The following is a 26866-nucleotide window of genomic DNA, read 5'->3' as shown; positions in this document are numbered from 1 at the left end:
ATTAGTTTTGAGAAAATCTAACCATGACATAAAATAAGAGACAGACTGTGGGTGTTTTCAGGATTATCTCTGCAAAGGACATAAGAGAACTGCTTATTCCTCTGAAAAAAAAAAATAACAAGGCTTATTTCCCAGCTCAAATATCACAGCTGTTGGTATAACCTGCCTTCTGCATCTATCACACTTGCTTTCAATAGCCTATCCACATCAATCTCATATCTCATATGGTAAAAGATGGACTGACATTTAGTTCACTCAGCATTTCAACAATATGACATTTGCATTTTTTCCCCCTCACTTGACCAAATCTTAGTGATGCATGGGGCTCCTTGATGATGCAGGTACCATACCAGAGTCATTCTGAGAGGAAGCTGTGTCAACTAGTGTGGCCCGGTTTCTCATTTAATTCCATGTTGCCCAGGATCTAAATCAACCTTGAGTTGTCCCCGAGTTCATTTTCATTGTCTGAAACATGGCTGCTTTCCTCCTCTGGGGAGCATCAACTTTGCCTTGCCAGGGTGCAGCCTGCATAAATTGGCCATTTCTGCAGGTAAGAGATAAGGACAACAAAGGGAAACTAATTATCATTCAGTCTATGTTAAAACCTCAGGAAAGAACTGCTATTGACAAATGTGTGTGCATTGTCACAGTCATACCATTTAATATGATCTGAACTTTGAATGAGAGGGTGGTTCATATCCATAATAAATAGGCCACATCCTAATGTGAGGCTTTGGCTGCCTTGTTCTTATAGAAGCTGATGACTTTGTCATGGATAAGTTTCTCTAATGAGACCACTGTCCCCGCCCTGGAGTATGAACCACGATCTCTGCTGCTTTTCTTGCAGTGAAAACACAGGGATGTTTTATGACGAATTGATTTTTACCTGGAAGCACAATATCTGGCTGGTGTAAAATCATACCTGTTGTATTCCACAGGGGTTGAAACGGCAAAACACTGCTCATTTAAGCATACTTGTAATATCTTGGCATCTCTTTGATGTCATTCACTTACCACTCTGCACAAGCGTGATTAGAGGTGAGATTAAATTGTTTATCATTCTGTTTTTGCTCCCGTTGCTGGTTGCACCACACTTCAAGCTGCACACCGGAATACTGATGGTGGTGAGTGGGAATGATGATCAAGTCAATGAATCTTGGTGCAGAGTAAACAAAGGGAAAAGCAGGTTCTTCAAACAAATTCCTCCAAGAGACATTTTGCAAGGATGTAAATTGCGCACACAAAATAATTTGTACAGCAATGGTCGGGACAGCATCCCTATTAACTGTAAAGAAAAAAAGTTACAATAGTGACAACAGTTATTATGTATGATGGTCAAAATAACACAGAACAGTGACATCCAGTAATAATTATTACTCTGAACTACTTAAACTACTATATTGCAATAAAAAGAAGTCTGTATTTCTGTAAAGTTTCTTAAAGCCCACTATTATGTGTCTTTTACTGTGAAATAATGATCCATATCCCTGCATAATCGATGTGTCATGATTCTTCAGCAGAGTACCCATCTTAAAGGGACAGTTCATTCAAGCACCAAAAACTCTTCCCCCTATTCTTGTAACCACTCATGCAGAAAATTTTAGTTTTATGTGTCAAGATTTTTGAGAAGCCTGCCTCTGAAACTTCTGCTGCCAATATAATACAAAAAAAAAAAAAGTTGTACCGAAACACTGAAACTGAATTTCAATGTACCTGCCGAAGGGATTAAAGGGAAATCTGTTTTGTACATTCCACACAACATGATATCCACATTTTAAGGCAGTGGTTCTTAAACTGGGGTTTATGCCATCTACTAGTGGGGCGAGGATCAGGAGAATGAAACTAAAAGTTGAAGGAAGGACATTGAGTTTTCCCTGTTTATGCAATAGGCATGCCAGAAAAAGAAGGAGGGTGAAGAGTCCATGTGATGGGTGACTGGGGTCTTTGATGATTTTCCCAGCCCTTTTCAGACACCGCTTCCTGTAGATGTCTTTTATGGCAGGAAGTGGTGCTCCGGCGATGCGCTGGGCAATTTTCACGACCCTCTGCAACGCCTTCCGGTCCGAGGCAGAGCAGTTCCCGTACCAGACTGTTATACAGTTGGTCAGGATGCTCTCGATGGTGCAATGATAGAAGTTCACCAGGATGTCTGAGGACAGGTGGTTCTTCCTCAGAGTCCTCAAGAAGAAGAGGCGCTGGTGAGCCTTCTTGACCAGCTTAGAGCAATTGGTCGTCCAGGTGAGATCCTCGGAGATGTGGACTCCCAGGAACTTGAAGCTGCTCACACGCTCCACAGCCGTCCCCTTAATGTGGATGGGTGGATGTGGGTCAGCATTCCTCCTGTAGTCCACGATGAGCTCCTTGGTCTTCTCGGTGTTAAGCAGCAGGTTGTTTCTGTCGCACCACTCAGCCAGACGATCCACCTCCTCCCTGTAGGCGGCCTCATCGTTGTCACTGATGAGGTCAATCACCGTGGTGTCATCTGTGTCTTGTTTATATGTAAACAAAGAAAACCATCATTTTAACTGACACACATAAATTTTGCCTTTCTCTAAAACACAGGATTAGTTTATGATCACCACCCATAACGACTTACACCTCAGAAGGTTAATATTTCCTCAGTGACTAACATACTGTTTTTGGAGAAAAAAAAGTTTGTTTTTGGTGACATGCAATTTTCTTTCACCACCCCAAAACAAATTCAGTTTGCTTCAGTTCAGTAAAGGTAGCAGCAGACATCTTGAAACTGCAGCAAATAAAATAAACATTATCTGCATGTGAGTCCAGTCATGTCCTATTTTCATCTATTCTGTTTTTGCACTCTTCTTAAAGCATAAGTCTGGCCATATTCCCTATTTTTTTCTTCACAACAAATCCTACAAAAAGACCAAATCCAACAATGCCAAAAAAATGATCTGACTGACAAGTGATGCCTGGAATGTAAGAGGTAAGGACGAGCAGAAAGATGGCACAAAGCATAGGACTTTGACTCTGGAGAGGTTTGCATCCTGAGCCCCATCTGTGGTTAGACTAAGGCAAGATTAGGAAAAGACTGTGGTCTCATCTAATGTTGATGACTGCAGTCGCCGTTCTGCATCGAGACACAACTGGAACTTACTCTAACCTTAACCATGTGCTTTCAGTGCATAATCACAACCATAACAAAGCTCAGTGACAGTGTGATTAGTTTTAGGTGTATGAAATGCGCTATTATATACTGTAATACAAACCAAACATGATAATAAATACACTGTCAGCAAACATTTCACTGAAATTTTTATGTAAAACATTTTTGTAACTTGCCAAATACCTTAGTTAACAACATTTCCTTAATATGTTAATAGAATATGTAATTGGGGCAGCTTTACATTTCCTTCAAAATATATTAAAATATTTGCTGCTGCTACTTGTAGAAATACAATCTCATAGGGAGACGGGTTGACACTGTTGCACTGGGTAGCATGTTTCTTCATTAAGATTAACATGGGAGCTGTTGTTTATTTTTAGTCCCATATACACAAGCTGTCATAATTCACTGGCATACCAAATGTGCATTAATCTGCTGCTGAAAATAGTCCCAGAGAAATGCCCTATTTGCCAACGAGTCTCCAAACATAAACAGCCATATAGGTCAGCTGTTCCTACCCAGTGATATGACCCGTAAGAGAATACCTGAAGCAGAAGAAATGCCACAGATAAATTGTCAACAACCTTGGCTGAAAAAAATAAAAAGCCATTTATGATATGACAGTGCTGTGGTGAAGGACTGGTTATTTTTAATTACTTTTTAGATTAGCTTTAATTCAAACTATGATCTTTTCAGGCATGCAGGCACTTATTTTTAAATTAGTCTCTTGTATTTACCTCAACCATGAAAGAGCAAGGTCGGCAGAAGAAAGATACTACTTCTCTGTAGGGTTAGAGGACTTTTTGTCATTGCATAAAAACAATATAGGTTTAATCAGCTTGAAACAGAAAGTAAACAGCAGCCATCCATGTTACTGTCTGGTGTTGTGTTGTGTTGACCCATCCATAAACCCTGACCACCTTTGTATTTAAGGACTGGGATTTGATCTGTTTCCAAGTATCTGTGTTTAACTTTTCATTAACTGGAACATGACCTCATCTAAAATCATCCATCTCTGATGATGTTTAACCTGACCCCAACCTTACAGCGAGTCTTGGAAGCAGATGTAAGAAACCTCACCTGATGTCCTCCTTTGGTCCTTCGATAATAATTCCCATAAGTGGACTTTGTTATTTGTGGCGTTTGGTGTTTTATGAAGTTGTCCAACAATTGAAAGGATTTTTTTTTCTAGTGCACTGACTTGTCTTATTTGAGCTAATCTAGTTTTCAAGTATCTCCACTAATATGTTACAGTTCAAAGCACACTCAAATACCAGACCATTGTCACGTGTTATTCCCTCCACTTTCTTGTATTATTCCCTAATTTATAGGTGTCTTTCTGTATATATGGAATAAAAACTTTTCTTGTTCATTTCTCGCAATAAATATAGCCAAAGGATAAAAAAATATGTTTTTGTTTTATTTCACTGGTTTTCTTTGCACAGCACATCCACATCTTGGCCTTTTACTAGTGGCCATTACTCTTCCATTTTTGTACTGCAGGTTGACAATTGTTATGTGGTTCTCTCATATCCACCTTTATAGCAGAGCTGCTTGCCTCTCTGTGGGTGCAACAAAAGGAGACTCACACATCTCACAAGCCTTGTTATCATGATACGTGTCGAATAAATTATTTTTGCTACAAACCAGCTGTGGATTTGCATGTAAATGCAAATCCTCAAGGGTCAGTGTGTCAATTCTCCAACATTTCAATTCTGAATCAGAACTGCGGAGTCAAGCCTCCCTCTCTAGAGTGTATGGGTTAAAGCGTTGATGTTTTTGCATTAGATTTTTAAAGAAGCTCTCCAGGGATCCAGGAGTTACAGCATCTGTCTGCCAAATTCTTAAAACATAAATTCTGAAAATCATTTTTGGAGTCTTCATAGCACCCAGTGCAGTTTTGGTTGTTGGTTCCTAATAAATTCTGAAAACAAATCTCCATTTTTTTTGTTTGTGTGTGGGGGGGAAGGAGTTAAGAATATGACAGTCTTTTTAAGAGTTTATGCAAATATGTACCTTAAAACCTCACAAATTGCCTGCTCATCAATCAGTCTGGTAAAGAAGCATGCAATGCTGTGCTGTGATCCAAACACAAAACACATTAGGATGGCAAAACTCGCAGGTACTTTAGTGGAGCTGAATTCCTATTCAGTTCACATTGAACATTTCAGACTGGAATCGTGAATGCAATTATAAGACACAAGGAAACACACGCCATAGCCTGCAATTGCACATTTCCAGAGTTTCTGCAGTAAATGAAAAACAGAGTTTAAAAAGAGCTCTGTTTGGGGGTCAGTGCTACCTAAAGGCATGTCGGATTTGGTGCTAATTGCCTTTGACTAAGCCAAAACATCAGTGAGTCAAATATATTAAATCATTTTAATTTGGCTTCACTTGGTCACAGTTGCTGGTTTTAAGCTTTGTTCACGACACAAAGGCTAACGTTATTTTTAAGCACAAACTACTTAACAGTCAAAGAATGCAGTCAAATAGAGTCATTAATTCATGTCTGCCTCTTGATCAGGTGTACATAAAAAATGGTAATATATATTGAAATAGATACTAACACTCGCGCATTATTAATATTTCAGTAAATCTATACAATTTACCATTCAGCTAGGCTTCATTAAGGGATCTGGAATTTGTATTTCAAATGAGTCCAATAATTGTAAATAGCCTGAGCTGTAAAGTATTGCAAGCATAAGGAAGAATCACACGCTCCTGAAGATACATTGATTATTCATTTCCGTAATGACCTAATGTCCTAACTCGTTAGACCTCAGCACTCTAAAGTCACGTGGCAGATTTTAGCGACTCCAGCAACAACTTACTGTTCAAATTTCAAAACAGGCCTGCAACACAACTGCTGCGTCTTTGATTATGTTGGGAATATCACAGATTTGGACATTTTGATTCAGGCTTTGAACAAGGCTGTCTGCTCAATTGAAGTCATTCTTTCCTATTGTAATGTAAGAATATCTAGTCAAAGTCTTGAAGCTATAAGTATCCTGCCAGCCTGCGCTTACACATTAACATCTTTCCAAGTACACTCCAAGGAGAAGATACCCCTTAAGTTAAAACTGATGTTTTTAACTCAAGGGATGGTGTATGAAAACCCTTGGGACAGCTGTAGGGGAGACTACAGGAAATGGTAAGGAGCCAGAACAAGAGCTGGGAAAAAAAAGAAAAGAAAAGAATAAGAAGAGCACACCTCTCCAGGTGCACACACACTCAAAATACGAAAAACACTACAAAGTCCAGCATCAAACTGCAATGTAACCAAGGTTTTTTTTGTTTTGTTTTGTGTTTTTAACCAGAAAGTAATAGATGAGTGGATAAAGCTTAAGAAGGCCATCATCAAGCATCTTACACCAAGATGTAATTTCTTCAATTACACGACAACTGAACCAGTATGAGAACTACGAAGAAAAGTGTATTGTATTTGCTAATAAAGACAGAAGTGAAAAGCACTTTGAAAAGGGCAAAAAGTTATGGAGTGCTCATAGATGGGCATATTACATAAGCGCATCAGTAATCCTACTGGTGCAAACATTTTAAGAGAAAAAAGAAAAGAAAAGATCAGTACCACTCTTATCGTGTCGATACATGTGGAGCAGGAAAGAAAAAAAAACAGTTCGGCTAGATCTGATATAAGCCTATCAAGACTTCTAAAGCTCAGGGAATAACACAATATATCTCATTTGTTTTATCTATACACAAAGAATGAGCTTAAAATTGCACATAAATTTTGTTGCAGGTGGAGTTGTATTGTGCGCAGTGTCCCTACTGGTTGGAGTCTAATCTTGATTGCGATGACAAGACTTCAGATAACCAAGCAAACCTTGCTTGTAATTACCAAAATGATTGATTCTCATTAGCAGATTTCATTTTGTGTAGATATTAAACAAACAAAATCTGATAATTAGTGGGCTTTAAAGAGGTGGCAGGCACACAATTTGCTTTGGTGATATCTAGGGCATCTCTTTCCCCAGTGGTAAAAGCCTTTATGCTAAGCTAATCTAACTTCCACCTGGCTTCAGATCCACTCTTAGAGCACAGACACGAGTGGTGAGTAAGTTTTCCTCTAACTCCTGGAAAGAAGTCAGATTTTTTTTTTCCAGGTTCATTCTATTTTTTCTAACTCCTATTTATTTAGTGAGACGTTAGAGGTGCATAGGCCCAGAATAACTTACAAAGACATATAAATGTTTAAATCTATTTGCATCTTTTTCCACAGACACAGAACTCAGTATCAAAGAGTGAATTTGAATCCTGCCACAGAAGAGCCATATATTATCAAGATAAATATAACATGTGTGCTACTTTATTTTGGGGGTCTCTGTCTAAATTTCACTGAGCTGAATCTAGTGCACAGTCTCGGGAAGGTTGTGCCAGATGTCTCATCTCACTCTTAGCTCAAGTGTCCCACATACAGTGTGAGAGAATTGCTGGTTACACTGCTCTTAGGACTGGCAGAGAAGCAGCAGGTTAGAAAAAAACACCTCCCAGGAGAAATGATTCAAGGTATTGGAGAGCCACAAAGGTGAATAAAGTGAATGCAATTTCAAAGGGGAAATAATGGAGGTCATGGTGTTTGATGTTCCTATGCTGGTCACGAAAATAACTTGGTTGATGATGGAATCAATCACACCTACACGGGAGTGAATGTTAATGAAGATATGTTTAGTAGTTGTTGTTTTTTTAATTCTTCTTCTTTTCTTTTTTTTTTTTTTTTGCATTTTTAATAAACAACGTTAACATCAAGCCTAGACATTGCTCCGTTGCTCCAGACAGAATGAAGCGCCGTTATCGGCAGCCATGACTGAAGCAATAATATTTGAAATGTGACGGGTGTTTCTTTTTTTCTTTTTTTTTAAATGCTGTTCTTCTCCTGTGTTTTTGTTGAGATGAGTGAACACAAGGTCAAAATGGAGTTTATCCTCTGATATCACCTGCCAGTCCAGACAAGAGAAGTGCTCACTCAAGGTGACATTACTTTGGTGTCTGTACTCAGCATGCCACTACATCTTTCATTTCCTGTGAGCTAAAATTTACAACTTATCCTTTGACAGGAGGAGTAAACATCTCTAATATGACCCAGGCTGTGATCTTCCTCGGTAAACAAAAGAAAACCTGCCTCAGCCTCTGTGATCTCTGAGAATCCAAAGCAAAACAATAAACAAACCGCTTTTTTGTTTTTATATATTTTGAATATGAGCCTAAAGCCCTTGAAAAATGAATCGTAAGTATTCAAATTCAGCATGCAACACTGCAGTGCATTTATTGTAAGATTAGTGGTTTTGACAGTGACTACATTCGGTATTCTGTGTGGGATTAAGGTGAGAGCCATGAAACGAACAGCGCTTACATAATTAGATTGATAATAGATAGCTACAATAGGGGAGTGATTTGGAAGAGCTCATAACATATTCTTATTCTTTCTGCTGTGGCACTTCATATTAGGCTTGGAAAGTTATTTAGTATGCAATGGATCAATCACCATCCTCAAAAGTCATTTAAATTAACTTCTTGGGCAGATATCTATCCTGCAAAGTGGCCGACAGAGGCAAGGGACTATCAGAAAATTAAAAAAGCATAACACTTTTCAGTGTGAAATTGAAATGGAACAAAACTGTGCAAAGCATAAACATGCCAAGATGTTCACTGACAGACTGTCTTTCTTTTATATGTGGATCTTTTTTCTTTTCACAAATCTAAACAATGAGGAGCGACGCTTTTTTTTCTTGCATTCACGGCTCATCATCCTCTCTCTCACAACACACTCGGCCTTTTTTATTGACAACTGGACTAGGATTTTGTGTCCTAGCATGCCACTAATATGGTAGCCATCAAAAGCATGACAGCTAAATTCATTTTTCAGTCGAGACACTGTCCAACTTATTAAAACTTAATAAGAACTGAGGGTAAAACCCCTGCACTAAGTCTCTCTCAGTCTCTCCTTTTAAATTAAGAGGAATCCAAAGTGAATGTTTGATTCTCACTAAATAAAAATAAGCCAATCTGTGTGCAGTGCATGTCTAATTGCAGATGAAGTATCAAATTAAAATGTCAGGGACCGGTTGGAGAAGCAGAGGCTGCCGAGCCTTAGTGTTTAAATTTATGTTTGAGATTATGCCATTTTCAAGGAAGGTGTAATTTGTGCAGCAGTATTACCAGCGCAACACCATGTTATTAGTTTCGACAATTCTCAGTCATGTTAATGTCGGGAAGGAAGGAAGACTGCGTGCCACCTAGTGGGATGTGAATAACCCATATATCTCGCCACCAATTAGTATTAGGCTGTACTGTAAAGTGACAGGAAACTAATTCATAAATACTGTAGCAACATGAAAGAGGAGGGAAGCCATCCGCAGAAGAAAAATAAACTGTCAGTTCCATACAGATTGGGGAACATCAACGGAGCCTTTCCAATTACTTCAAGGTTAACTGTGAACCAATAACTTCAGGGAACCGAAGAAACAAAACATTGTTAGCTAATTATAAGCAAGTCATTTAGACTGATTGATGCAACATATTATTCTGTCCTCTCCCTCTTGCACTCTCCCTCTCTCTCTCTCTCCTAATTTTCTCTCCCATGTAGCGGAGAATAGTATAAAAGCCGTGTTTCCTTTGGCAGCTGTCTCCATGACGGCCCACACTGACACAATGAATGAGACACTCTCCCTGCTCAGCAGTATACCACAATCAACTGGTGAACAACTGGCACAGATTTATCATCATCAGCACAGGACCAAAGCTCGATGTGTGAGCAGAATCAGTCTGCAGATACAGAACTGTAGGCAGGTCAACCACACAGTTTCTGAGGTGGCAAAGATGCAGTCAAGCCCTTGTGTGCATTTCCGTATTCAGAAAAAAACCTATTTGACTGTGCCTGTGGTTGGTTAGGTAAAACATTCTGTTTGCATAGATGCTACATAACAAAGATGCTTAAAAGAAGGTCCTTTATGAGAATGCTATGATCATTGTTTTCTTGAAAACGGATAATAACAGCTCATCCAGAATACAAGCTGAATTGGGATTTAAATGCATATTTTATATTGCGATCACTGTGAATATTCTCTGTAATGGTCTTTAGCGTGCTCCACTTTTTTCCCCTTAATCCATGAATAATAATTACAGTTGAAGCAAAAAGAAAGAAAATGGAATATATATTTATTTCTATATTGCGTGTAATTTTGATTTTCCTTTTTTGGGGGGTTCTGTTTGAGATAAAGGTAAAAGAGCAGAATATGGATTGCATGGTACTGGATTACTCTTAGATGTGCTCAAGCTTAAAATGAGCACTCAGTGATCTGATTGCAGAACCCCCTCAAAATGTACTCATCCTTTGTTTGTTCATCAGACTTGAATGCAACACGTTCGTAGCCTCCAGATGATGCCACATTGGACCGACAGATTTAAATCAGTGGAAGCTCTTAACAGAATTATGTAAACAGCACTGAAAAATCTCGAGCTATACAATGGAAAAAGATGAAATAGTAGTGGGAAAGTAAAAGTACTGACACATTAATGCCACGCTGCGTGATGTTACTACTGAACACAGGCTCCGTGTGAGACTAGAACTCCATTAAAAGCGGATGTTTTGTAAAAGCATAGCGAGAGCTCATGGATTACACTGCCCTGCTTTTGAAGAGAAACATTTTCTACTTTGAGTGAACCAGTCACAATACAATACATGAAAATACCTATTTTTTTATTTGATTATTAATATATTTTTTGAGACTTCATTTTAACAAGATTGCAGTACATAAATCTGCGCCCCATAAGTGTAAATGATGTTTGGGCAAACTGTAATTTCTTGAGGTTCCATAGCATGATGATTCCCCCTAGTGGTATAAGAACCAAAATAGAACAGACAGATACTGGCACTGTTATTTAGTGCTGCCATAAGCTACATAGAGTGCAGTTAATTATTCAGGTTGTAATAGTTTTATAGATAAAAAGCAAGGGTCTGTGTAAGATAACTTCATCTATATGGACTCAATTTCACCCCAGTTTGATTGAAACTGACAGAATTAAAACATATAATAAATCTTAACTAACCTAACTAACCTATGCCTGTTTACATTTATTTTCTTTAAATTTAAAGAAATTAGCTCAAGCATTCCTGTTTGTTCTTTGTGGTTCATGCTGTAAACATTAACCTCCTAAGACCTGGCGTCCACATATGTGGACATCACATTTTGGGTTATTTAGACCAAAATACTCAATTTTGCTCTACAAGGGCCTGATATCCACTTACGAGGACATTATACTGCTACTGTCCTATCAAAAATTTAAATGAATTTCCTCATATGTGGCTCTTATTTTTCTTTAAAACAAAAATAAGGTAAAAAAAAAAAATCTGGTAATTCTTTGTTTTTACATTCATCGGGCCCCAATATGCCCAAATATCAAAGAGAAATTAAAAATGCACGCCATCGAAGAGTTCAGGTCTTAGGAGGTTAATACATTTCAGATTCAACTAGAGTAATAATATAAAATCAATAATGACTGATGAAGGAGCCAAGATGAATTGATGACCTCTATATTGTATTATATAGCAACATTCGCCTTTAAAATGTGCTCCTCATGTAAAAATTCTGACACATATCATACATGATGGTACCAACTTCCTAATCTGTGACAAATACAGCAAATATTTCTATTTGTAAACCCACAGAGTATCATTTTGGTCATTTTTAGTAAACTTTGGGGAATATAATGACTTTCAGTGCACAGTTTCTCTGAACTTATGATGCTGTTTGCCAAATTAATCAATACATAAAAAACTGCACCAATTTCTTCTAACAAATTGGGGATTTTAGCAAAAAGGATGAACACATTATATAGTGAATACTATGTGCTTATCCTTTGTCCTGCAAGTATAATTTGTTTTGTTTATGATCTGTAAGTAACTGATGCTAACTTGAGAGAGTTGAAAATAAAGAGAGCGATCCAGGCTACAGCATCTTGCAGTAGCTTGCTGTGTTGGTAATAATTCTAATAAACTTGAACACAAGAGAGAGGAAGACAACCTACAATGAGTTGAAACATTCACTTTTTATTTATTCCTGCTTAAAATAAATTATTATAGATTTCAAATTTTTCTTTGGTTTTCATATGTACCTGTTTTCAGTGATATCAACTTTCATAGCAGGAATTTTAATAGGCAGATAATTCTTTTCTGTTTCTCATTTTTGCCATATTTTCTTTAAATAAACTATATTGGGCAACAGCATAATAAAACTGGAAATTCTGTTTTTTGGTGTGACACCCCAATATTCTCAGTGGCCCTATGAAAAAACCCCAGAGGCGCTACTGGCTGTGTGACGTAAAGAAGAAAAAAATAATAAAAGGTGTACTAATAAGTCGTTGTACCAGCATGTGGGGCTGTAACAGTTTCACTGCACCTTGGCATTGCCTTGACTGACAGCGCTCTATGCAGTCCTGTGAAAAACAAAGTATGTTCTTACTGTTTCCATAGGAATTAAGAGAGTGAGTGACAACCAGGGTCTGCTAATCAAATGCACTTGGCTGATTAAAGATCAGAAAATGAGTCTAACTGCAAAAGCAGAGCATGGTCCAGAGCAACAAGCGTGCATTAACAAAATACCACAATCTTGCAATCAGAGAAATTGCAAACAATCCAGGAGTTACATCTTAGACTATACAGGCCATTTTAAATATTGAAGTTCATGACAGTATAATTAGAAAAAGACTGAAAAAGCATGGCTTGGGAAGGACTGCCTGAAGAAATCTTCTCTCTGAAACATCATGGGAGCACAACTTAGGTTTGCAACGTTGCAAAGTAGAGGTATCTGGCCGCAATACATAGCGCCACATTTGGTAAAAGCAAAACATATCACATCAATATAAACACCTCATATCTATCAAGCATGGTGGCAGAGATGTGATGATGTAGGTTCGATTTGTAGCCACACCATGACTGTGCACACCTCTGTATAGCAAAGTATTCTAGAGTTATGAGTGAGTCTATCTGTCCTAAAGCTTGGCCCAAACTGTTGCATACAACAGGATAAGGATCTCAAGCAGAAACAGAAAAATCTACAACACAACGGCTGAAAAAGCAAGGAATCAAGGTGTTTCAGTCAAAGTCCAGACCTCAACCTGATTGAAATGCAGTGGCAGAAGTTTAAGAGAGTTGTGCATAAATGAATGCCCACAAACCTCAATGAACTGAAGCAACGTTGTAAAGAAGAGTGGGTCACAATTCCTCCACGGTGATGTGAGAGACTGATAAAGTCACAGAGAAAACAATTACTTCAAGTTATTGCTGCTAAAGGTGATTCACCAAGCTAGTGAATCATGGGTATACTCAGTTTTTCACAGGACTGCATAGAGTCCTGAGAAAATTTTCTTTTTCACATGACTGTATGTGGCCTTAGGCAATATATTCTTTATAAAAAATAAAAGGATACACAAACATGCACTGAATTGGATTTTTATGTTCTTATTTTAGCTGTTTTTAAATTCTTAAAATTGCCTTTTCTTTTCATTACATTGTAAATAGACACAAGGTTAGAACAATTTATGATTTATAACTAACAATTTATAATTAAAGGTTTGAATTAATAGTTAAAGGCTGTTCATTTAAAACAAAAGAACAACAAAAACAACCCAAAAGACCTTTTTTGAGAGGTATCTGGACTTATCGTTTAAAATAGACCCTGGATCTGAGCGATCCAGGGTCCCTGAGCAGTTATGGACTTGTATTATATTATATGTGTTTTTGGTGTTGCTGTCCCTTGTTCTCCCTGCTTGCAGGTATGTGTGTGTGGGTGTGTGTGTCTGGGAGCACCTGTTTACAGGCGCCTTCAGGCCTGGTAGGTGTGGCCCTGCCAGGTGGTTGACCACTCCTGAAGACCATCACACAGCTGATCAAGCCCCGTTGGAGGAGCTATTTAAGAGTATGGTGGAGCTCTCTCCGACACTGGATCATTGCGTGGCTTCACGTTAGTCTCTTGACCAGTTACTAAGTTTAGTCTGCTGCATGGTGGTGTGTCTGACGGCGGCCTCTCTGTTATTTCCCCAGGAGAAGCATGGAGACGAGAAGGCAGTGAGCATGGGGTGCTCAGACACTGAGAAGCGGAGACAGGGATACTAGAGGACATGTCACCGGAGTTGGGAACGCACTGGGGATCTATTGTTATGTTTTCCATTTTCACTGTAAATAAACGCACTGTTTGCATTCAGAGCTCCACGCCTGGGTCCTCCTTCCTCACATCCCCACGGTTGGCCAGCGTCAACCGTGGCAATAGTGTTTATAGGAATTGAAAAGTAACAAATATTCTGAGTCCTAAAAATATTCAAAAGCACTATTTCATAAGGTAAAGACACATATATAAAACAATACAGTCTAGAACTGAAAGAACACCTTGTATTAATTAAGGCTGAGTGCAGGAATGGCAGCAGTGCAACTGAAGGCAGCACACTGTGATCCCTTGTTACAGTCTGAGTGTCTGGCATTGGGTACTGAATATTACAGGTTGTGATCCAGGCAAGAGACCTAATCCAGAGCGAGTTTTTTTTTTTTTACTTCACTTTTCAAGACTCATTTTTATGCAATGTGTGATCAAACAGAGCAGGAAAGGGGGAGTTGGCTAGCTGAGCATTCTAGGTTAAGGTAATTGTTCCACATTTTTGATAAATATACTGCATTTCATTTTCTTTTTGCAGGTTACATAAAAGGTTAGATATGCCATACTCGTATCTGTCCATTCAATAATAACCGGAAGCCAGTAGCCAATCAGCTTAGCCTCGCTCCAAGATGAGAAATTGGGAAACGGCAATCCTGGCTCTGCCCTATTTTAAGAACATACCTTCGGCAGCAATAACATAAACGAGAATAAAACAATCTGCAGTCATCTATGTGAAGAAGTATTTATTGTCCCGGTATCCCACAAATACAGTTATCAGAGAATTTATCAAGTATCGGCTAATGACTTGCCCCTGGGGGTCTGAGGTGTAACCAGCAGCTACAGGAAATAAGGGATAACCTGATATTCAGGTCACCACTCCCTGTTCCCAATCGCTATTTGCTGTCCAACGATGGATGCTGAATAAAAAAAGCTATTAAGAAGCTAAACTGTCAGAAATTGATGGCTGATGGTTTCTAGATTTCATTTTAGACCATGGATTTCTCTTTCTCTCTGCACAGACAGTTATTCTGTATGCAAACTCAAAAAAATGACTGTTCTGTATTACTCGGACTACAAAATGACGACAGATGTAAACCAGAAAATGTCTGGTATGAAAAATCTTGTCCCTTGCATGCAGAGCCTGCATATTCACATGCAGATATCTGTTTATAGAGATTACAATTACAGTGACCTTTAGCAGTCTGGTTGCCTTGCAACCAAAGAGAAAAGGCTAACTGTTTCTCCCAATTTCAGCTCCTTGTGCTAAGCTAAGAATTGCCAGATGAAGGCCACATGTCAGCATGCATTGGTCAAGCAATAAATCTGTTCTGTTATGTGTTGCCTTGTTAAGCTAAGCTAAGCTAATGAGCTTCTGGATCCCACCGACTGATATAAGTGATATTGATCTTCTTATCTTATCTTCTTCAGCTCTCAGCAAGAAAACAAATCAGTTTTTTTCTTCCCAAAGTGACACACCGTCCTTTAAGATTGTTCATAATCTCAGTGTGGCCTGGATAGTGAGTCATAAAATCAAGGTTTCTGCTAGTCGGTGATTAAATTGAATCCATAATCTCAATAATCATAATAACAGTTTTTCATTCACTGTCACAATTTCAGGCATTTACTTTACACAGGAGTAAAAAGCCATAGTTTGACATAGGCTTACATGTAAATGATGCAGATGACATCTTAATAGTAAATGAACATAAACAAAAGTTTTGCTTCTAGAAAAAACTGTCAAGTGGAAAACAAATGGTGTTATTTTTTTTTCACACCAGCTTCACAATTCAAAGCATCCAAAAGTCAATACCCACACTTGGCAGTTCAGACAAAGATGAAGATGAGGTGTGAGACGTACAAAACATTGCATTCTGGGATCGGCCTGAAGCACAAAATGACAGTGATTCAAAAAAGCTCCATCTGTACATGCTGGGTACACTGGGGAATTGTGTCTCAAAGTTGAAATGCTAAGAGACCATAACAGCATAATCACAGTCACATAGTTAGCTATTTGTCAAAAATAAACCACAGGTGCTGAGGCTAGAAATGACGTGTGCAGATCTGACTCATTTGTCCGTAGACTACTGATGAGCTGAAAACCAGGTCTAAAACGCTCACTTTCTACTACTATGAGGAGATTTCAAATGCACTGCGAGAGTTGCTGCAGGACATTAATGGGAAATCCATTTGAAAATAAATGAACATGGTGCCTGCTAACAATGGCTTTTTCTGACAGACACGTAATTTATAACAAACTGTGTTTATAAATGTACCTTGTGGCATAAATTGTCAGGTCAGTGCACAACTTATTTGACCTACAAGGAGCATACAAAGCAATGACGAAGGGAACCATACTGTATTGATTGATAAATGCATTTTCTTTCTGTGTACAATTGGATATCTGTCAGACCAGTACACATCACTGGGGGCACAAATATGACCTTCTTTTTAATCGTTTGCCTTTTGTTTTGCATGGCCTTGAATAACTTAGCAATATTCGAACTGGAGTGACTTTGCAGAATACAAGCATTCAATAAAAAAAGGTGGCCATGACAGATTAAATATGGAATAAGGTTTGAACATTGTCCTTTATTCATGAGGCACATTGAGGTGATGTGTGAGAACTCTGTTAGTGCTTTAGGTGTTATGTAAAAGGCATCTAATCCACTCCATTCCAGCTTTTATCACAGCTATCAAAAACTAAAAAAGCAGGTATTTATGCTTATGCAAATGAGCACTGCCCTTAGCCCCCGCTTCCTGCAGATGAACAGAAAACAGGAAAAAAAAAAGTAATGGCTCAGGCTGTCATCAGATTCCACTGAGAGCTCTTTTTTTCTACAGCTTTTTTTCCACAACTATTTATTTCCTCTTAAGTAATGTCCCTTAAATGGCTGTTATGTAACTTGCCACAGCTTCAACTCTTGTCTCATTTGCCTCCATAAATCAAATGCTTATTTAAATCGACCTTTAAAATAACGAGGACAGAATATTGTGACAAATTTGGACATGAGCAGATGAAAATCAGCAGGTATTGAATACTGTTTAAAATGCTCATTTCCATGAGTAGTAAGTACAGTAACGCAGCTCAGAAGAAATTTTGGAAAAATGTTTATGAAAAGCAGTATTAAAATTGGCCCGTACTTTTGAAGTTGTTGATGAAAACTCAAGCACTTCCCCATGGACACGGTCTCTTGATTGAGAGATGTATTTAATTGATCTTTTTCCTGCATAATTTAGGTATAGGCTTTCTGGATTCCTGTAGCTGTCCTGGATTTGTACTTGTACTCACCAATGATGGGTCTTTCTGAGGAGACAAACAGTACAAGCATTACAGCTTTGAGATTGAAAATCATGTCAAGGTTGGCTAATTGTAGGCCAGGTTTCTGTATATCTGGCTTTTAAAAATCATCAGTGTTTCATCAATAAACTATTTGGGACCTGAGGCACTTCGCACTGTCACTAAATATTTCTGGTTGAAGTGAGCTGAAAAATAGCAACCAGTGTGGCAAATGTAAGAGTAGCTTGGCAAGAACATGGTTTATCAGTGTCAGAGGACAAGTTGCATGAGAAAACTGTATATTACTTGTATATTTATGTGCTATTTTCTGAATGAATGTACATGAATTTATATTCACGGGCTAAGGATTTGTCCCTCACAGCAATGACAGGCAGGAATTTGTCAAGCACCATAATACCTGTTGTTCTGTGTTGTGTACAGTGATGTGAATTATTTCAAAGCGCAAAAGCAGGTGTGACAGCACCCAGCATGAATTTGTAGGAATAATGGTTCGTACTTTATTTTCCACCAGTTCTACTCTCTCATTTGCATGCAAGAAACTCCACGGAGCAACCTAGGAGTCTTCAAAGCCAGTCTCTCAGGTAATGCAGCAGCATCAGGTTTTACATCTGATCATATCTGACTGGAGTTTTGATCATGTTGATTCAAACTGCGGGAACAGTTCTATGTGTTTACCAATTCAGGCAGTGGTTTCTGATGGCAAGGGGATACCACTTCATCTTGAAAAGCTAAATTTTGTTCAATTAAAATAGATTAATTGGCAATATTTTATTATGTTTGCCGTGTCACCACATTTGGAGAAGAAAATCTTGTAATGAATGAGCCTTTTTGGTATTTCAATCACACCTTTATTGGAAAAAGAATGAGCAGCGTGCAGAGTGCATTAAACTGAATTTCAAAGATGTAAAATAAAATTTTGCAGTTGTGAAAAAATGTCTTCTATCATAAATATGTCCATGTTTTAATGACCCACATGGACAACAAAAAATATTTACACTTTCTATGTACACTTGGAATAACCTTTTTTTTTAAAAGACAGTTGCAACTTCCGAACCTGTAGCCACAGTCACAATATTTGGGCTCTGCCTGACTGCACCACGAGCCTCGTGTTGTTGCTGAGGGTAGTAGGAAGGAAGGGTTCTGGTCCTGGAGAAGGTCTGCATGCTGCTCCGGGACTTGGGCTGACTTGTGCCATAACAAGAGTCCTTCCAAGACTCAGGGCAGCCATGAGGACTGTTGAAGACAGGCGCTGGGGAAAAGCCTATTGTGTATGCAGTGTTTCTAGGGGCTCGGAAGCTCTGTGGCTGTATTGCACAGTAGGTGCCTTGGCAATCCTCTGATAAGCCGTTAGCTGCACCTGAAATAGAAGCAATATGAATTTAATAAAATAATAATGGTGAGCATTTATAGATTAAGATTTTACATATATTTTAAAATAATTGATCATTTATATATTTCTGGTGAAGGTTTGCTTTATCTGAACTTAAACACATACAGGAAAACTCACTCTTTAGCCTCGGCTGGAAGGTTCTGAAGTTCTTTCTGACTCCATCGCCACTGATATCAGAGTCACTGTCGTTGAAGTCACTGTCCCCTTTACCACTGTCCTTCACGCTCAGCTGATCAGTGTTGCTCATCCCACTGCAAATGCAATCAACAAATACAGTATGAGGCACAACTGCATCACATTAGCTTGATTATTGATGACTTTTTTTTCTCTGCATACACAGCACGGGACTTTGTTGCCCATCTAACCTCATTTTGCATAGATGCCACAAGCAACTTGTATGTTTTGTGTCTGTGACTGTGTGCGCGCGTGTGTGTGAAGTACTGTTTTTTTTAAGAAACTCTTTTTAGTTTGATTTCACTGTTTGTAAAGCATCAGATCTGAGAAAAGACATTCATTTAGTTGTCTTACCTCACTTGCAAGCAGTATTTGTCACCTTGCCACACAGATGTTGGTTGGAAATGCTTGGAGGGCAGGAACATCTAAGAGAACAAAGTGACAAGAGAGAGCTTAGTTTCCATTTCTGGCACACAGATCAAAGCAGTACTAGGAAACATCCTATAAAAATATGAGGGAAAATAAAACAGAAAAACAAGACTAAATGTAGTTTACTCACCTTCGTCTCAGAGTCCCTGCTCCTCTCCTCATACAGGCAGGAATCATCGAGAGACAAAGAGGTCCTCTCGTGGAAGAAGCCTCCTTGACCTGTGTAAATGTTTGGTTCTGTTGAACTAAGCATGGGCAGGGGCCTGCCATCAAACAGGCCCTGACACACTTCTCTCTTGGCGCCACGGCTTCTCCCCCCACGTCTGAGTTTACATGTCACAGCTACAACCACTATTGCAATCAGCAACAATGCACAACCCCCACCGAGCATAATGATGATAATTAGTGAGCCATCAACGCCGGCGCTTTCTTCATCACTTGACCGCAGCACAATGACAACTTGGTCTTCGGAGGGCTCTGTGTCTGAGACGACAAACCTAATAGTGGCACTGCTAGAGAGCGGGGACCTGGCATTGTCACTCACTGCGATTTTCATTTCCAGCACGTCCCCAATTTCAGCTGTCAGCCATTGTTTTAAACCAATCTCTCCAGTGTCTTTGTTCATTGTAAAAAGCTTCAGATCACCTTGCACAATTTGGTATGAGAGTTCTCCATTCACTCCATCATCCTCGTCTTCAGCTGTTACACGAAGGGCAAGATAGCTAGGAGGTGCATTAAAGGGCAAAGGAATCTCAGCAGAGTCATTCACAAGGACAGGGAAGGTGAAATATGGATAGTTGTCATTTTGATCCACAACTCTGACCCTGATTGTTGATGTGCTTGACAGAGCAGGGGAACCTTTGTCTTCTGCTTGGATGACCAGCTCAATCTCCTGAAGCGTCTCATAATCAAAGGACCTTAAAGTATACAAAGACCCTGAGAGGGAATCCACAGAAACATAAGTGGACACTAAAGAGCCGCCTGGTACCTCTGAATCGAGGAGTTTGTATGAGACTTTGGCATTTTTTCCCATATCAGGATCTCGAGCAACAACAGTGGTCACATATGAGCCTGGGATGTTATTTTCCAGGACTGAAACTTCATAAAGTGGCTTACTGAACAGAGGGAAATTGTCATTCTCATCTGTTACACGGATAGTGTACTGTCTGATAGTTTTGAAAGGTGGGCTTCCCAGGTCTTCTGCAACCACAGTCAGGTTATACTCTGGTATCTTCTCTCTGTCTAAAGTGGTGGTGGTAACGATCATGAACGTGTCTCCATATGCCTGCTGGAGGGTGAAATGCACATGCTCGAGCAGACTAACGCGCACGTACCCATTGGAGCCAGAGTCTCTATCCGAGGTGCTGATCAGAGCCACGAAGCTCTCTGCCGCTGCAGCTTCCGTGATGTAGGCGACTCCATCACTGCTGGAGGTCATGGGTTTGATGCTGATTTCTGGTGCGTTGTCGTTCACGTCCACGATATCTATCAAAACCTTGCAGGTGGAGGGGACAGAGTTCGCGCCTAAATCAGACGCTTTGATGCTCAGCTCATATGATCTCCTCTTCTCAAAATCGACAAGCGCCTTCAGGGTCACGTCACCGGAGTGGGGGTCGAGGTGGAAAAGGCGCGCAGCTTCTAACGACAGCCCGTCGGAGAACGCGTACATCACTTCGCCATTTATGCCGTCATCGGGATCAAACGCGTGCACTCTGAGAACACGGTGGCCTACCGGAGAGTCTTCATTCAGCTCAACTTTCAGAGAGCTGTGCTCAAAAGTCGGGCTGTTGTCGTTAAAGTCCAACACTTTGATATTCACAGTCATTGACCCGGACTTTGCAGGCATTCCCCCATCATATGCGGTGACTTCAATAGTGTAGGAGTCCTCCACCTCCCTGTCGAGCTGCCTCACCAGCACCAGTTCAGCAAACTTCACCCCATCCTCCCGATCGCGTACTTCAACAGAGAAATGACTGGAGGAGGAAGTGTTGTAGCTTTGGATGTAGTTGTCTCCCACGTCCTGGTCGAGCGCGATTTGCAGAGGGAATCTAGAGTCCAGTGGCACATTTTCTACAATCTCCAGAGTTGTCTCGTTGAGAGGAAAATTGGGAGAGTGGTCGTTGATGTCTTTCACCTCGATCTCCACGTGAATGAGTTGAAACTTCTCCCTGGAGAAGGCCACGATGTCGAAGGTGATGAAGCAACGGGGAGTCCTGGGGCAGAGCTGCTCTCGATCAATTATTTCTGCGACACTCAGAAGTCCGTCGTTCTCTCTCATGTGAATCACAGAAAAGTTATTCTCTTGCATAAAGCGGAATGAAGTGTCAGGGTCATCAGCTGGATCAATCTTTAAATCTTGAGACAAATTACCTATTTCTGTCCCGGGTGCGTCTTCTTCATAGGTGAAATACCTTGTAGTTGTACACTGAGCAGTATTTAAAAATAAAACAAGCGCCACGCACAGCCCAGCTGCTGCAATCTTGCAAACTGTCATATTGAAGGGCTACTGAATGCTGCACAAAAAAAGTCATAAATCATGCAAGCAATCCGCCACTTGTGCTATGTCAGGTCGAATCACAACGGTGTTCAACTCTGACTTTGCTGCGGGACTATAAGCTCCGGTATATGCAAATAGGCTGCCCAGTCGACCAATGGCCTTCCAGTCCTGCACCAAACGGAACACGTTTGCCACTTCTGTTCACTGTTTGGGGTGCAAATGGTTCACTGAATAAACCAATTGTGGGGCTTTGTGCAGGCTGATAAAGTTGTTTTCTAAATAAATCTACATAGGGCCATTAATTAACTAACTAAATTACTTGGAGGACTGCATATAATAGGACTTCATGCCACAAGAGGAAGTTTAAAATTAACAACTTAGAATAAATGACTGGGCGAGTTTGTTGCCTCTCTAAAGGACATTATGCAGAAGCTAGGATGTAAAGACATTAAAGCGCAATGGACATATGCCAGTGAAATTATACATTGGTGGTAATTACTGAGAAACAGAAAAAAGTTAACAGGGGGGCATGACATAAGAAAATATTATGAGCATGATTGGCAGTCTGAGTGCAGTTTTTGCTTTGCGGGGAGTGATGCTTTTAAAATGTGAGGAATAAAGGTAGTGATGGAAGAAATGTAAGATGTTTGAAGTAGAAAAGCCACAATGCAAAAAAAAAAAAAAAAAAAAAAAAACCTCATTACACAAGGAGGAGCAAATGCATAAAGTAAAAAATAAAAATGTTGCAGAATGATTGCCTGCATGTGTTTTCTTATAAACATTTTATTACAGCAATATTACTGTGGATGTTTTAACAGTGAGGAGTAGGGCTGGGTATCGTCACTAATTTCTAGAATCGATTCAATTCCGATTCACAAGGTCCCGAATCGATTCGATCCACGATTCAATTTAATTCGATTCGATTCGATTTAAATCTGGGAAATTTTGACAGTCAGAAATATTATAATTCAGATCAGTACATTTACATATTTTTGTATCTATAAAAAGGAAGCTGACACATGCAAGACTTTATCACAGGTGTGAGCGTCACAGCAGATGCCTTTGTGTCAAAGTAGCTGAAGATAAAACACAGGAAAACATGAAGGTTTTCCTGGCCTGGGATTTATAAAAATATTCTGCAGTACATCAAAAACGAAAGAAAACCATTAATCAACATATGAACATCACCTCTGAAGTTACAGCAGTCTTATTAGAGACACGTTAAGTGTTGTGCATTTTGAATAATTTTGAAAAGTTTAAATTTGTTCAGTATTGAACAGCAGAAATGAGGTTTTCTTTTCGGAAGAATGTAAAAGGGAAAAAAACAGCGGCCGACAGCGCTGTAAACAACAGTAGACTTGTGCGTAACAAGCAAGCGAATAATGACGAAAGGGAAACTGTTCTTGAAGTACAGAGAGAGAGAGAGGGAGAGAGAGAGCTGTGCATCGTGGTGGAAGCAAAACAGTAAAAGTCAGAGTGAATTCATGACGATTTTATGTGAAGCGTTTGGATCTTCTTTTGCTGCTGGTTCGGTCAATATTGTTTGGGGAGAGATCAAACTAACAGCTTTAGAATCGGCTCATAAAGGGCGTGAACACAAAGCGCGGACCCGCCGACAGATCAGAATCAGCGAGCTGTCGGCTTTCAGCCCCGACTGTGAGAAAGGCAACATCTAACTGATTCTGATCCGCGGGGTCGCGCTGTGTGTTTAAGTCTATGTGCAGAATCCGTGTTCCTGCTCTCATTTACTGTCTTAACTGTTTGGTGGTTCTTGAAATTTTGTGAGATGTCACCAGAGATTCTGGCATTTTGGGCAAAATAAATTTATATTAAAAAATCGATTCAGGATTTTAATGAATTGATTTTACTATCCAAGCCAGAATCGATTTTCATCGATGAATCGATTATAAAAACCCACCCCTAGTGAGGAGCATCTTAATGTTGTGGAGGTGGTACTATTTTGAACACGTTTATACCTACTGGCTCTTTAATAATGCATTAGTACATACATATGCCCAAGATTATCATATGAGTATAGCTGTCAATTAAATGTGATGCAGGAAAAAAGTTCTACATTTCCCTCTGAACTAAGTAGAAATATAATATAGCGTGAAAATGTAATATATATACAAGCAGCAGAACACAATAGTGAGTTAATGTATTTAGTTATTTCCAGCCTGTCTTTAAAGGCAGGAGAAAATGCAAAATAGGAACTAGGAAAGATCTAATAATGGAGGGTCCCATCTCTAATGACATTCATTTATATTCATTTTCACACATATTAAAATCACATAGTGCTCATATTTTGACATTTAAACTTAATAAAACTCCATACATATTTATTTTTGCAGTTTTTTTCTCCTTCCACATTTATCCGTGTAAATGTTGCAAATAAACACGATGCATAAGGAAAAGCATGTGGTTTTTTTTATATTCTTTTTATTTTGGGGTGGAGCATCTGCAAATGCTGTCTCATCTGTTCAAATAGTGGAGGAGGAATTTCAGCGTAATGCGGTTGAGAAAACCCACAAAGCCAGACAAGTGTCATTTGATTAGTGCTGTGTTTTGGACACCCACAATGTTAATTACACATAGAATATCACTGCCAGTATAATCAAGACCATCTGTATTGTAATAAACACCCAGTCGTACTTAATTTACCCTTTTCAACAATGGTTCTATAACAGGAACTGTGGAAGCCTGAAAAATAAAGAAGTCATAAAGGACTGCATTGATTCCCAATCATACCACACACACAGAGTGAGAGACTTCCACAGACTCGCGCACACACGCACACACAACAGCAACAGCCCTCACAGTGATAACAAAAGAGCATGAGTCAACCAGGCCTTTGTCAACCATATGGGTGATTAGCTTCTGCTGATTAAAAGGCGTCTATTACCCTTCAAAGGGCTCTTGACGCCTCACAAAAGTTTGGGTTAAATTTGTCTGAGCCCCCCCAAGAGGGCACACACTGAAAGGTGCAAAAAAGCACGCAATAAAGACCCACAGAGACCGGAGATACTTGTCAGTGAGAGGTGATAAGGAGCTCTGGGCTGCCATAGTTAGAGTGTTATACAAGCCCAATTTTTCTTGCTAAATGTGAAAATTGATTTTTTTTTCTTTCAAATAACGGTGCCTGCTGTTCTTGGCAAGAACACCAGGCACCATTAACAAAAAACAATAACAAAATGTTCCAACACTTTGTAGCAGAGAAGGCTAATTTATAATGTATGGCACTGAAAGCTGCAGTATATCCATATTGAACTTGGAACGTGCCTCAGTCTGATCACATTACAACAGAAATGGATGTTCAGAACTTGCCCTCCAATCCATAAGGCATCGAGTCAACAAGTGGGTTTTCCTATATGCTGAGGTCTGTTTACTGCCACAAATGATTACATCAAGTGGTATTTTGGGCTAAACGCCAAGGCAAGCCAATGCAAATCTAACCTAAATGGTTAATCTTGCAAGTGTAACAGCATTGCGTCACCATTTGTGCTACTCAGCACTAAGTGAGAGATGTTATGACGTGGAGTTAAGCGTAAAAATTAAATGTAGCCTCTATATCTAGTCATTTTTGGCTATTTGTTAGTCCGCATCTCTATTTTCAACCTTTATTAAAAACAAGATCATGCTGAACATATGAACACTGAGCCAGCAGGGGCTCAAACATAAGATACTTTTCTGCCATTACCAGACACACAAAGCCTTCAGCACAATGGCCCCATGCTGGCTGGGTGTTAAAATCCAGGATTTTATGGCTATGAGGAGTCAGAAGGTAATACAGAATTATCAGGCAAATTAGTTGTTTGCCTCTAAGAGGATTATGCTTTAATCTTATCAAATGTCTCACACACTTACCACTCTGTGCTGCAATGGATTCAAGGTAACAACTGAGCAGCTGTTGATAAAATATTTTAGTCGGTACAGACATAGCGATTAAAAGAGCAGCTCCACAGGTTGTGATGATCTGTTCATTTGCGATTTTCTTCGTGCATCCTACAGTGTAAATGAGCTAACTGGCTCGATGAGAAACCTCAGCCACTCGTGTCCCGAGTGTTTTTTTCTGATCGATACATCATTACAAGGTCACCAGAGGTCTGGCCACAAACAAAGCCAGGCTAACACAGGAGTGATACTTGTTTGCCATTTAAGTCAGGTGATTAATGCAGATCACGGCTTGATTAAGATGTGTGTGGTGACAGTAAGAACATTACAGCAGATTAATGGGTTTTGCCATCTGTTCTCTCACTGAGGTGATTTTAATTAATGGTAAGAATATTGTTAATCTTCCCATAGCAGTAAGCATCACATTAATCACAATGATGGTCAGAAATCAATCTGATTGCCAGACAGTCTTCAACATCACATGAAAGCCATTTGAAGATTGCATCTTGCCCACTTCACACACCTCCAGGTATGGAGGCAGGAAAGGCATTTGGTGACACTGGAAGCAGTAATCCTGGCATATGCCACTGGGACCAAATGTCTCAAAAGCCCACCTTTTGGAAAACAGCCACAGCGTCACCCAGAGTTAGAAAATTCAGCCAATATTTTGCTGTTTTCAATAAAAAGCTGAGAGGGTATGTAAACTACTTTAAAAAAGTTTCTGTAGGGATTTTTTTTCTTAACAATGTTTTTGGTTTGACTGCAAAAGACGCCTGCACAAATACTGAAGACAAACAAAGAGGCACGGAAATACAGGTATGTGTATGGACAAACTACAAAATTGACACTTGGTAGGAAACACAAATGAGCTATTATGCGTAAAACTAAAGCATGACAC

At 39.5% G+C, this 26866-nt stretch overlaps 1 protein-coding gene across 2 annotated transcripts; it reads right to left on the bottom strand.

The window, feature by feature from the left end:
• Nucleotides 1–18412: 18412 nt before the first annotated feature.
• Nucleotides 18413–22149, bottom strand: pcdh8.1 (protocadherin 8, tandem duplication 1). Of its 2 annotated transcripts, none has more exons than XM_076874999.1 (4): nt 19711–22149; nt 19506–19576; nt 19083–19228; nt 18413–18944 (listed from the first exon to the last, which is right to left on the bottom strand). In XM_076874999.1, the coding sequence occupies exons 1-4, from the start codon at nt 22072–22074 to the stop codon at nt 18616–18618; spliced, it is 2910 nt and encodes a 969-aa protein (XP_076731114.1). In that variant the 5' UTR covers nt 22075–22149; the 3' UTR covers nt 18413–18615. The 2 variants fall into 2 exon arrangements, with proteins under 2 accessions (XP_076731114.1, XP_004557885.1); XM_004557828.2 differs by having other exon boundaries at nt 19095–19228.
• Nucleotides 22150–26866: the final 4717 nt, after the last annotated feature.

The sequence above is a fragment of the Maylandia zebra genome, linkage group LG16, assembly GCF_041146795.1.
Source record: "Maylandia zebra isolate NMK-2024a linkage group LG16, Mzebra_GT3a, whole genome shotgun sequence".
Taxonomy (NCBI): domain Eukaryota; kingdom Metazoa; phylum Chordata; class Actinopteri; order Cichliformes; family Cichlidae; genus Maylandia; species Maylandia zebra.
Note: the sequence above shows the minus strand (reverse complement) of the source record. Positions and strands in the feature narration are given on the sequence as shown.

Bases quoted from the DNA above. Each gene is read 5' to 3' on its own strand.
- pcdh8.1 (XM_076874999.1), bottom strand. From the start codon at position 22,074: ATGACAGTTTGCAAGATTGCAGCAGCTGGGCTGTGCGTGGCGCTTGTT. The intron at 19,577-19,710 runs GTGAGTAAACTA...TTGTTCTCTTAG, and splicing joins GCAGGGACTCTGAGACGAAG to ATGTTCCTGCCCTCCAAGCA. The intron at 19,229-19,505 runs GTAAGACAACTA...TTGCATTTGCAG, and splicing joins AAATACTGCTTGCAAGTGAG to TGGGATGAGCAACACTGATC.